This window comes from Nicotiana tabacum, chromosome 24, assembly GCF_000715075.1.
Source record: "Nicotiana tabacum cultivar K326 chromosome 24, ASM71507v2, whole genome shotgun sequence".
NCBI lineage: Eukaryota > Viridiplantae > Streptophyta > Magnoliopsida > Solanales > Solanaceae > Nicotiana > Nicotiana tabacum.
The window spans coordinates 81802254-81815972 of record NC_134103.1 but is presented as its reverse complement, the minus strand read 5'-3'; the positions used below and the strand labels follow the sequence as shown (position 1 = coordinate 81815972).

General features: G+C 38.2%; 1 protein-coding gene across 1 annotated transcript; it reads left to right on the top strand.

The window, feature by feature from the left end:
• The first annotated feature begins 5296 nt into the window (after nt 1-5296).
• On the top strand, nt 5297-9579 carry LOC107816409 (laccase-4-like). Its single transcript, XM_075248341.1, has 6 exons — nt 5297-5458; nt 6477-6628; nt 7067-7311; nt 7404-7532; nt 7936-8862; nt 9198-9579. Exons 1-6 carry the CDS (start codon nt 5372-5374, stop codon nt 9326-9328), a joined length of 1671 nt encoding a protein of 556 aa, XP_075104442.1. The 5' UTR covers nt 5297-5371; the 3' UTR covers nt 9329-9579.
• Nucleotides 9580-13719: the final 4140 nt, after the last annotated feature.

Genomic DNA, 13719 nt, shown 5'->3' with positions numbered 1-13719 from the left:
CATTTGGCTTCGATCACTTCGGCCCCAAGGCTCTTAGCCAGTTCTAGACCTGCAATTGTAGCTTCATACCTGGTTGTATTGTTAGTCAATTTTACAGTTCTAATGGACTGTCTAATTACGTTACCCGTAGGTAGTTTCATAACGATACCGAGCCCAAACCCTTTCGCGTTGGAGGCACTGTACATGAATAGGGTCTAGATCCCTAAGCTAGTCCCCAAGGTGAGCAACAATTCCCTTTCGACCTTTGGTACCAAGGACGGCGTAAAGTCGGCCACAAAGTCCGCCAAAATCTGAGATTTTATGGCAGTATGGGGTTTGTACTCGATATCGTAGCCGCTAATCTCTACAGCCCATTTGGCCAACCGACCCGAGAGCTCGGGCTTATGCATGACATTCCGCAGCGGGTAAGAGGTCAAGACACATATGGGGTGGCATTAAAAGTACGATTTTAATTTCCTAGAAGCGCTTAGTAAGGCGAGCGCTAATTTTTCTAGGTGAGGATACCTTGTTTCGGCATCGCCTAGGGTTCTACTAACATAATAAATAGGAAATTATGTACCTTATTCTTCCCCGGCTAGGACACCACTTACCATCACCTTGAAAACCACCAAGTAGAGGTACAACTATTCATCCATCTTCGGAGTGTGAAGCAAAGGGGGGCTCGATAGGTATTGCTTGAGTTCTTCCAAAGCTTACTGGCATTCCAGAGTCCAAGAGAAACTATTCTTATTTTTTAATAGTGAGAAGAACCGATGACTCTTATTCGACGATCTCGAGATGAACCGGCCCAACGCGGCTATCCGCCCGGTCAGTCTCTACACTGCCTTGACATTGTCGACTACAGTAATGTCCTCTATGGCCTTCATTTTGTCGGGGTTGATTTATATCCCCCAATTAGATACCATGAATCCGAGAAACTTGCCCGAGCCGACCCTAAATGCACACTTCTCCAGGTTTAGCTTCATGTTGTACTTCCTCAATATGTCGAAGGTTTTTTGCAAATGTTTCAAATGGTCCTCTGCTCGCAGGGACTTGACCAATATATCGTCAATATAAACTTTCATTGATTTATCTATTTATTCTTCGAACATCCGGTTGACCAAGCATTGGTATATGGAACCGGCATTCTTTAATCCGAACGACATTACATTATAACAGTAGGTGCCAAATTTGGTTATGAAAGAATTCTTTTCTTGATCGTCCGGGTACATCCGAATTTGGTTGTACCCATAGTAGGCATCGAGAAAACTCAGTGTCTCGTGTTCAGCCGTCGCATCGATCATTCGATCAATGTTAGGCAATGGGAAAGAATCCTTTAGACATGCCTTGTTTAGATCCTTATAATCTACACACATACTCAGTTTATTTCCTTTTTTAGGCACTACCGCTATGTTAGCTAACCAATCTGGGTATTTAACTTCCCGGATGGAACCTATTTTTAGAAGTTTGGATACCTCGTCCTTGATGAACGAGTGTTTGATCTTGGACTCTGGCCTCCTCTTCAGCTTAACCAGAAGGAACTTTGTGTCCAAGCTTAACTTGTGAGTGGTTACTTCCGATGGGATCCCTGTCATGTCTAGATGGGAACATGCAAAACAATTGACGTTAGCTTTAAGAAAATTAATAAGTTTTTTCCTAAGCTCGGGGGTTAACCCCGTGCCCAGGTATACCTTTCGATCCGGTAGGTGCTCGATCAATATAACTTGCTCCAACTCCTTGATCGTCGATTTGGTGGCGTTGGTGTTATCGGGTGCTATGTATGATCTCGGGACACTATAATCATCCTCATCATCCGTTCCGTGCTCCTTCTGTTCTTATGACCCGGTTGAGGCCAGTGTCATTGATTGTTATTTAGTTACTTCTTTTTTGGTCGATCTTGTGCCCTTTGAAATCAGGGGCACCAGGATCACTTCATCGACAGCGAACATTTCCCTTGCGGCTGGTTGTTCTCTGTAGACCATTTTTACTTCTCCTAATGTGGGAAATTTTAGTGCCTGGTGTAAGGTCGAAGGCACCGCTCTCTTGTTGTGGACCCACAATCTTCCGAACTAAGCGTTATACCTCATGTCCCTTTAGATCACATAGAACATTGTTTCTTGGGTGGTTCCGACAGTGTTTACCGGTAAGGTTATATCACCTTTCGTGTTCTCACACGCCATGTTGAATCCACTCAATACCCGGACTGCCGGTACGATTTAAACTTGTAACCCCAGTTGCTCTACAACCCTCGATCTAATGATGTTGGCCGAGCTACCTGGATCAATCAACACACGCTTAACCCGAGATTTATTGATAAGTACAGATATTACCGGTGCATCATTGTAAGGCTGTACGATGCCCTCGGCGTCTTCGCCGCTGAACGAGATAGCTCATTTCGGGACGTGATCCCCAGTGCATTTTTCTCTCGTGATAGATACTTTTAGTGCATTTTATCATCGGGCCTTGTGGGACATCGACTTCCCCAATGATCATGTTGATTACATGATGAGGCTCCTCTTATTCGACCTGTTTGTTGGCATCCCTATTTCTGAAGTGGTTTTTGGCTCGCTCGCTTAGGAATTCTCGAAGGTGCACATTGTTGAATAATCGATCAACTTCTTCTCTTAACCGTCGGCAATCTTCGGTCCGATGACCGTGAGTACCGTGGTACTTACACATCAAATTAGGATCTCTCTAGGTAGGGTCGGGAAGCAATGGTCGGGGCTACTTGGTTTCTTTGATGTGCCCTATGGCCGACACTATGCTTGCAACGTCCACGTTGAAATTATACTCTGACAATCTTGGTGCTTCCCTGCTTCCGAGAGACATGTCAAACCCTCTCTTGCTCATCAAGCCCCGGCCGCTAAGTCCTCGATCACTTCTCTTCTTGTTCCTTGTCGGGTAACGCCCGGATCCGTTTCCCCTCCGATCTGTGCTGTATGGATATTTATGGTCTCGGTTCGGCCTTGTCTCCTAATCAATGGCTCTCTTAGATCTTTCGTCAATTCTGATGGGGTAAACGGATCCAAAAGGGGACTTGAGTTGGTCCTCTTCTACCCTGATCTTCGATTGGTATCTATTGTGGACGTCGGCCCAAGTGGCCACCGGGTACTCCACCAAATTTTGTTTTAGCTGTTGAGAGGCCACAGAACTTCGGGGATTGAGCCCCTGAGTGAATGCCTAAATGGCCTAATCATCTGAAACTGGTGGCAAGTCAATCCGCTCCATCTGTAATCTTGACACGAACTCCCTGAGCATCTCGTTATCCCTTTGCTTGACCATAAAGAGATCTGACTTTCTGGTCTCGATGTTCATGGTTAAGCATGGGTCTTCACGAAAGCATCTGCAAGCATAGCAAATGAGTCGATAGAATTTGGAGGCAAGTTATGATACCATATCATTGCTCCCTTAGATAAGGTTTCCCTAAAATTTTTCAGCAACACTGACTCGATTTCGTCGTCTTCTAAGTCATTCCCTTTGATCGCGCATGTATAGGAGGTTGCATGCTCATTTGGATATGTGGTCCCATTATACTTGGGAATATCGATTATTTGAAATCTCTTCAGGATTGGCTTCGGTGTTGCGCTCGGGAGGAAAGGCTTCTCAATAAACGTTTTGGAATTTGGTCCCTTCAATATCGGAGGCGCTCCCGGGATCTGATCTACCCTGGAGTTGTACGTTTCTACCTTCTTGTCATTGGCCTCAATATTTTTCTCGCCTGACTCTACCCGTTTTTTCAATGCTTCGAGCATCTTCATTACTTCGGAAGTCTTCCCGGGTCCGAACTCACCCGGTTCCACGGCAACTTGTTTGTTCCTACTAGTATTTTCCCCGGACTGTTCGAGTTCGACCCTGTTAGGGGCATGGCTTTGGTTGTGCAGCTGTGCTATCGCCGCTTCTTGAGCATGCAATATTTTGAAAATCAACTGCAGGCTCACCCCATCACCTTCACCTTCGGACGCTTCTCGAGCCGCAGGCCCGAGTCCCCCGCGAATACTATTTTCGGGATTAGCTGGTAAATTAATGTTGATGGCCACCTGCGAGTTAGCATCGACCGGGTTGGCGACTGGGATACCATTGGGATCGACAAGAGGCACATCATTACTAGGTATCACGATATTATTCTCGCCGTGATGGCCTGACTCAACGTCAACGTTCAAGTGGGCAGACTGAGAGTTTGACATCCTTAGGCTAGCCTGGAATCAAAATTTCAAAGAACAAGCATAAAATAAGGTGTGTTATGGAGATTCATATCAAATCACTACTATTTTCCTTAGCCCCACGGTGGGCGCCAAACTGTTTACCCTAAAAAAGAGTAACAATTAAATTTGTACGCGGTTTACCCTCAATACGAATAAATAAGAACAACACGTAAACGAGTTAAAGACAAAATAAATGATCAAACCAATCGCAATATAGTGACCAAGACTGGTCTTAGATTGAATAGTGAAATCCGTCCTCGATTGGACCTTCTATACAAGCTCGGTCGCGAGTGGAGAAAAGAATAAATGAATAATGCTTTGAACAATAGCTAGAAGACAAAAGTAAACTCTTATTGCTTTGATTTGCGTGTCACAATGTGTTAGAATAAAGAAAACCTTTCCCTTTATATAGTAGGAGAATTTCAGTCCTAGTATATGTCTAAATAAGGTTAAAATCTTCTTTTTCGGTAAATGTCGATCTACAGTTAATACTGAACGAGATTCGCGCCGTAATATCCGGTTGAGGGCGAATATTATGGCCTCCTACTCGTTGTGCGTAACCGTTCTCTGTGTTTCCCGAAGTCAAGAAGCTATACTTGGTCTGGGTCAGTTATTTCACCGTGCCCGACCTTAGATACATCGTTTGTTACTTCAGGTTTCTATACGAGGGTTCTTGGGCCTTGATCATAATCACGTCGAGCCATGCTTTTCCCCTGTTTCCACATTGAGGAATCGGGAAAAACCCTTCCCCGATTTTACCCGTACACATACATGAAGAAAAAAAGAATCATGGAGGGCTTTAGATTAATAATAATAAATTGACAAAATCATGAAAATAAAGATTATTTTCAGAAACTCCCAACACACATACAAACAAAAATAGCTTAACTAGCAAAATAATAGTGGGCCACAGAGTTATAAACTTTATGTAATATACAAGAAATAATTGGGGAAAAATTAACTAAAAAAGTTTGTTGTTGTTCGAGAAGTAGATTAGAGGGACCCCAATATCTATCTCATCACCTAACGAAAGAAAAACGACAGAGCAGCTAATTAATTAAAGGACATTTTCACCTATATATACATTACGTTGTTATCCCTTGAATGCAACAAGCCTAAAATATATCAGAACTGAAAAGAAAACCACTTCTATATTACTTAGTGAAATTAGTGAAAAGAGACAAAAAAAAATGGAATCTTGGGTTCGTATTTTCATCTTGTTTGCATGCCTCTTTCCAGCCTTTGTAGAATGCCGGATTCGACGTTACAACTTCAATGTAAGTACTACCACTACAGCAACTTCAATTCCCCCCCCCCCTCCCTCCCTCCCCCACACACACATTTCTTTAGTTAAAAAGAGTCTTTTTAATAGTAGAAAAAGAACGATTAAACTTATATATTCTAATAGTGTAACTTATTCCTACATTATTCAAATAATTTAATTGTTGTAATTGTAGGTTGCTTACTTTTTTCTAGGTAACTAGTTTCACTTGTTATGCGCAGTAGTCACTCATAGTTGTATCTTTTAATTTAGGTAATGTGATAGTGTAACACGTGTAAAACTTAAGTTACCAGTTTATACAAGTTAAACTCGAAGACAATGAAATATTTTCAAATGCTATTCAACAACTTAATCACTTTTAATTTGCCAAAACAGTGGTGCCTTTCTCTTATTAGATGACCGCCTGGTGCCTTTCTCTTATTAGATGACCGCCTGCACCAGGTTATAAGATAAGATATAATTCTTGTACTACTTGATTGACGGCTAAGAAAAAGCTTCCACAAGTGCCGGAAGACTCTTGTATTTATGGTAACCCTCTCTTATTATGCATTTTCAATTTTCAATGTAAAAAGAATGGGAATATTCTTCAGAACTTTTAAGCAGTTCCGTCCAGCCATCCACTGTTAATGCCACAAAATATGTTGATTTGGAATTGTTGGCAATAACAAGTAGATTTCTTAAAGTACAAGCTGGCATCATAAGTTGGTTAGAGTAAATTTCAATTAGCAAAAGATGGTTGGTCTAGAAAACAAACTGGTTGACGCCAAACACTTCTAAAATATCGTTACTTAATTGTCAAACCATACATCATAAGTACAATATTGACGTTCCTACGAAAAAACACAAATTAGACCCCTAGTAACGTAAGATGGTGGGAAATTTTAGTAGTTCATTTGGTTGGATACCTGCTTCTTTCACCTATCGGTGAGAGTTCAATTTTTCACCTTGTAATCCCCTCTCTCATTTCCCATTTTAAAATTAAAAAAAATAACGTAAGATGGTTGCTTTCGCAGGTGATGGTGAAGAATACATCTCGCTTGTGTTCTACAAAGCCCATTGTCACTGTTAATGGCAAATTCCCAGGACCCACAGTCTATGCCAGGGAAGATGACACTGTGCTTATCAGGGTTGTTAACCATGTCAAATATAATGTCTCTATCCATTGGTAATTCATCTAAAAAACAAGTGCACATAATGTTTTACACTATCAGTGTAACTTAACTTATTATAGCAGGTTAATTACTTTTTTATTCGATTACCTGAAGTGACATAATTGTGTAAAACTTTTTTACATAACTAATGCATAGAATATAAGGTGATCCTTGGAGCAACGGTAAAGTTGTCTTCGTGACACCTATAGGTCACGAGTTCGAGCCGTGGAAGCAGCCACCAATATTTGTATTATGAATTATGATAGGTTGTCTACATCACACCCTTGGAGTACGGCCCTTTACCGGGCCCTGCGTGAATGCGGAATGCTTTGTACACAAGGCTAATGCATCGAACATAAACTTCCTTAGAAAATCAAGATTTCCATCACTTTGTATATAATTCACTTGGTTCTCTTTGCTTTATATAATCTTTTTCATTTGGTTTGTAATAGGCATGGTGTGAGACAACTTAGAACAGGTTGGGCAGATGGACCAGCATATATCACACAATGTCCAATTCAGCCAGGTCAAAGTTATTTGTACAACTTCACCATTACAGGTCAAAGGGGTACACTGTTTTGGCATGCTCATATTCTGTGGCTAAGGTCAACTGTTCATGGCGCCATTGTCATTTTGCCTAAGCTTGGTGTGCCATATCCATTTCCAAAACCTGACCATGAAGCTGTAGTTATTCTAGGTGAACATAAATTTACTCCACTTTTTTTCCTTAGAAAAAAAAAATCACTTATTTTGTAGGGACTAAGATTAAAGTTTGATGCAATAATGCAGCTGAATGGTGGAAATCTGATACTGAAGCTGTGATTAATCAGGCCATTAAGTCAGGTTTAGCCCCTAATGTTTCTGATGCTCACACAATCAATGGTCATCCTGGACCCCTTTCAAACTGTCCATCCCAAGGTAATATACTTTTAGCTAATTAGCTATAACATATACTCCTAACTATTCATAACAAATTTGATATGGCAACCTGAAAAAAAATTGAAAATATGCACTGGCAATATTCATTTTGTTATACGCTATTAGTGTATTTTAACATGTTGCAGTTGATTACCTGTCTTATTCTCCAGGTTACTAATTTCATTATTTGTTAAGCACTATATTGAATTTTAAGGTGACGTGATAGTATAAATATTTGCACTATCAATACGTAGAAGTTAAACACACTTGGAAAGTAGTGTAAAACTTGCAGGTTAAAATGCACTGATAGTGTAAAATACCTCTATTGTATATGAGTTAAATCCTTCAAAATAATTCATGGGAAAAATGAAAATTTGAATTTTGGACCATATATGATATGCAGGTGGATACAAATTGAGTGTTGATCCTGGAAAATCCTACATGTTGCGAGTTATCAATGCTGCACTCAATGAAGAACTCTTTTTCAAAATTGCTGGCCACAAAATGACTGTAGTTGAAGTAGATGCTACCTACGTAAAACCTTTCAAAACAGATACAATTGTGATTGCCCCTGGCCAAACCACAAATGTAATTGTCGCAGCTAATCAAGGTTCTGGAAAATACATGGTTGTTGCTTCTCCATTCATGGACGCACCTATTGCAGTCGATAACGCGACTGCAACAGCCACGTTACATTATTCGGGCACGTTGGCTAGTTCAGTCACTACCCTAACAAACACTCCGCCCAAAAACGCGACCCCTGTGGCTAACAATTTTGTAGACTCTCTTCGAAGCCTCAACTCGAAAAAATACCCTGCTAAAGTTCCAAAAAATGTGGATCATTCGTTGTTTTTCACAGTAGGGTTAGGAATTAATCCATGTCCAAGTTGCAAACAGGGTAATGGAAGCAGAGTTGTTGCTAGTATAAACAATGTCACATTTGTCATGCCAACTACAGCACTTTTACAAGCACATTTCTTTGGTATCAAAGGAGTTTATACAACAGATTTTCCTCAAAATCCGCCATTTAAATTCAACTATACTGGAACACCACCAGCAAACTTGTCAACGATGAGCGGGACGAAGGTTTATCGGTTGCCATATAATGCAACAGTTCAATTAGTTTTGCAGGATACTGGAATTATATCCCCTGAAAATCATCCTATCCATTTGCATGGGTTTAATTTCTTTGCAGTAGGTAAAGGGCTAGGAAATTTTAATTCAAAAATAGATCCAAAGAATTTTAATCTTGTTGATCCTGTTGAGAGGAATACAATTGGAGTACCAGCAGGAGGATGGGTAGCTATAAGATTCCGCGCTGACAATCCAGGTATACTATAGAAAAAATGAAGCAACAACCTGCTACATTCAGTTAAATTGTACTGATAGTGTTATTTATTTGTCATATCAGTGTATATAACTTAGAAGATGAGCCTTGGTGTAACTGGTAAAGTTGTTGCCAGGAGATCACGGGTTCGAGCTGGGGAAACAGTCTCTTGCAGAAATGCAGGGTAAAGCTGCGTACAATAGACCCCTGTGGTCCGGCCCTTCCCCGGACCCTGCGCATAGCGAAAGCTTAGTGCACCATGCTGCCCTATCAATGTATATAACTTAAATTCATGACGCCTATACAATGGTTGTTAAACTTTTTTTATGAAATTGCAGGAGTTTGGTTTATGCATTGTCATTTAGAGGTGCATACAACATGGGGATTGAAGATGGCATTCCTAGTAGATAATGGCAAAGGTCCTAATGAGTCACTTTTGCCACCTCCAAAGGATCTACCAAAATGCTAAATTTGGATATTGCCATTCAAAAGGAGTTAGCTCCTCCTCTTCACAACTTGATGCGAGCAAAATTTAGGAACACGGCAAATTAAAGGTTGACAACGAAGAAAAGAGAGTCAATAATGCATTATATAGTATTCATTTCTTGAGTAAAAAAGGAATTTTTTTTGCTCAAGCTTCTCCATAATTATATGAAGTTTGTATATATACATTTGATTTGCGGTTTTTAATAAAAGTTTGATATTTGAGTGTTTCTTCTATCTCTTGCTCTTACTCCCAATGACCTCCTGCAATTAGGTTTGTGAATAATGTTAATACAGCAATGACATCAACCTTGGTGACAACGGGCGGATTTAGGGGAGGAAGTGGTTTCATTCGAACACTCTTCGCTGGAAATTACACTATACATATAAGGCAAAATGCTATGTGCCCCTCTCTCTCTCTCTCTATATATATATATATATATATATATATATTATATTTTGAATCCTCTTACACAATTCAAAAGCATAGCTCAGTGATAACGGGTTCAAAACCTTTATGAGATTGTTGGTTCAATTCCCATTGGCCATAATTTCTTTTAATTTTTAAAACTTCTTTGATTGAATTGGAACAATGGTATTTAGTGATTCTGAAGAGGGCTTTAAGGCCTATAAGTGTGGACTCAATAGAGGTAGAAGGTAAATTATCATACACTTTGGAGAGTAACTATCAAGTGAATATAATTCATTTCCCTAGTTTAGATGACAAATTTTCGTAGTATTGGACAGTTTGTATCTTCATTATTGGAATTGAATACCTTGCTAACTCGTTGGTTTATTGAATGGTGATTTATTAAGGAAACAAAATTATGTCACCATGTGGCATATATATACTAAACTAAATTGCACCACTCGTTATGAAAATTTTATTGGTGTATGTTGCGCAATGGGTTCAACAAGTTAAATAATTGCTGACAAGTAGTGGTGGCAAAATAGTTAAAAGAAAACAGTTAACCATCTATATTATTCACTAAAAAATGGGTTGAATAATAAATTTTTAAAAACGGGTCAAATATGGATAAGAACCATATTATTCATTTAGAAAATGGATAATTAATGGATAACTATTGGTTTAACTTTTACATTTGTAAAGCCTCAAATTTGGGGTTTCTCAAGTTTGGGAGACTAGAAATTCTTCCAAAAGTGATCATATTTAAGAAGCCATGGACAATATGGTTACCCATATTATCCGTCGGTTAACCCGTTTTTTATCCGTATTAAATATGGGTTGAATCGGATAATTTATCCGTTTTTTCATTAATCGTTTTCGAACCGTTCTATATCCGCCCCGCCCGCCTGTTTGCCACCCTATAGACAAGTAAGCTGCTCCTCAAACATCTTGTTGCAGTGCTAAAAAAGATCATAACTCTACAGTCAAATTCTAGTGTCTGCTCAATTTCTGCTAAATCTTTCACCATGCAACAACCAAGATAATCTGTGTTGTCCGGCATATATATTTGATCATGAGTTTACATCTCTATGCTATATCTTTTGAAGAATTAGAGGATAGAGGATGCATAGAGGAGTAGTGGGTGTGGTATTGAATAGTAGAACCATCTCTTCCGCTTTGGAATTTCTTTTCTAAATAACCATTGGAGCCAGCAAACGAAAACGTTACGGTAAAAAATAATCGCATTCATTAATTGCGATGTATAAGTCGCTATCCCTAATTGCAACTTATAATAAGCATTCATTAATTGCGATTTCTAAGTCGCATTCTCTAATTGCGAATTATAAGTCGCCTTTACAATTACGTTTTATTAGCCGCATTCCTAATTGTGATTTACAGTACTAATTCGTCGCATTTTCTTATTGAGATTTATAAGTCGCACTCACTAATTGCGATTGTGTGTTCATTAGTTACAATTTATAAGTCGCACTCATTAGTTGTGATCAATTTTTTAAAAGGCATTTTCGGGACGAGCTCCGGGGCAAGCCCTGAGGCGAGGCGCGCCCCTAGGCGATGGTGCGGGGCGAAAGTCTCAAGAGGCATACACCCAGCCATTACGGGTGTACGCCTGGGCGTTCGGGCGAGTTTTTGCAGTGAGGCGTAAGCCCAAGTGACTTTTTCAAATTAAAATAAAATTTATTGAATAAGTCCTTAGTATAATACCCAAATTCTCAAAATTCAGCTTGTAATTAATCAAAAAATTTAAAAAGGAAATGAAATATTAAATTTAAAAGTCAAGACCTTTTTTTATTGCTAGAAACCCTAATTTATGGTCTTTCCTAATTCTTTATCTTGTCCGCTAGTCTGTTACTATCTCCCAAGAGCAACGAACAATCAATTTTTTTTTTTTTTTTTGCAAATCCAAAGAAAACTTCATTTTCCTCCATAGCAGCAAGTTCAAAGTTCAAATTGCAGGTTAGTCATCCTTTTTGTTCCTCATGTAGAAAACTTTATTCTTTTTAACTCAAGTTACTTGTGCTATTAAGTAGCGTATAAGGATTATTTTTAATAGTTATTAGTAGGGATGGAGCACATCTATATATATTTTTTTCATGTATTTATAGTTTTCTTCAACTTTTATGTAATTTTATCTATTTAAAAATATTTACTGTAATTATATTATTTTTTATGAAATATTAAAAATTAAATACCCTCGGGGCTTACGCCTCGTTGAGGCATATGTAAAACGCCTCGCCTTATGCCCACGCCTTTTAAAACACTGATTTTGATTGTCCACTAATTGTGATTTATAAGACGCATTCAACGCGATTATAAGTTTCCTCCAACTAATTGAATTCATAAATTGGTAAATGCTTTCATTACCTCTGACAATGCAACTTATAAACCACTCCCTTTCTAGATCCATATCACGACAACAACCCGACCCTGCCTTCTATCTTTTATTTTTGAGAATCTGACATAATTGGTCGTTCGGCACTATCTTAAGACAACTGCTAGCCCATTATATTTAATTACAAGTTATATCAAAAAATTTATTGCATTGGCTACAACAAAACATTCACTAACTCACCTTATCTTTTTCATTATGCATCTTTGCTACGCCCAGCTCCACCATCCAAATAATTATCATAACCCATCATAAATATCAGTTTTTACTTTCTCAATTCAGTCTCAAATTCACAACCCAAAACCTAATTCACCACATATATGCATATTTTCACTCCTCTCCTACATCTTCACTCATTAAACGAAAAATATCCAGTAAAAATATTTTCTCAAACATCGCCCGCTGTAAATTCCCAATCTAATTTTTTTTAGAATGGTCAGTATATGCAACTCTTAAAATACGATAACAACACCCGTCTCATCCACCTTTTCTCTTCTACCATCTGTTAGACATCCACACAAAAACTTCTACTATCCATCGCCACCGCACTATCGCCGCAGCTATATGGGATATAATGTAGTGTGGGGCGAGTTTGAAAATATTTTTTGAAAGAATAATGCAGAAAGTCGATGTTCTTGCAATCTTTCCATATTTAAAATTATTGCGCCACCTCATTTCATCTCATATCATAATCGTTGATTGAACACAAATTTTATTTTATTTTTAATTTAATTTATGTATTATTATATTATTAATAATAAAAGAAATTTGAAATTGTTGGGTTAAAAAAGTTAGTTTAATAGATAAAGCATATACTTATCAAGTTTAGTGTTTAAACAATTTAATTTATATACTCTCTCATTGACACATTATTGATCATTTGGCTCTCCTAAAGACCTTAACGATCAAATTTGATAGTTCCTCTAGTAAGATTGATATTACATGCACTTAATAGAATTTATTTTTAGTCAAGATGTGGTTACACACACAAAAAAAAGAAGAAATTTTCACTATACATGGCGGGGGAGGGGGAGGGGGAGGGGGGGTATTGAAGTCTTTTTGAGTTAAGACTGAACATGTATTGCAATCGCGTCGCTGCCATCTCTAAATTAGTTAACAAGTTTGAAAACATTATGTCTTCAGTTCGTCCCTCTTTCTTTTAGTCCCATGACGTTGGTGTAAAGGGATGCTCGAGTTGCTATCTCGTGACTATGTTAGAGGTAAAGTAATTGCTATATAGCTAGAGTTCTCCTTAATGATAAATTTGAATTAATTTTTCTAATTGGAATTATCTTTTTGAATTGTAGAAGTTTTATGATTGTTCTTTCTCAGATAACTATGCATAATGTTAAAATATATGCTAAATAGACTGTCACTATACAATTTATATACAATAAACTGTTACTATACAAAATATATACAAAATAGATTGTCATTATACAAATAATATACTAAATAGAATGTCACTATACAAAATAGACTGTCACTATACAAAAAATATACTAAATAGACTGTCACTATATAATTTATATACAATAGACTGTCACTATACAAAATATAT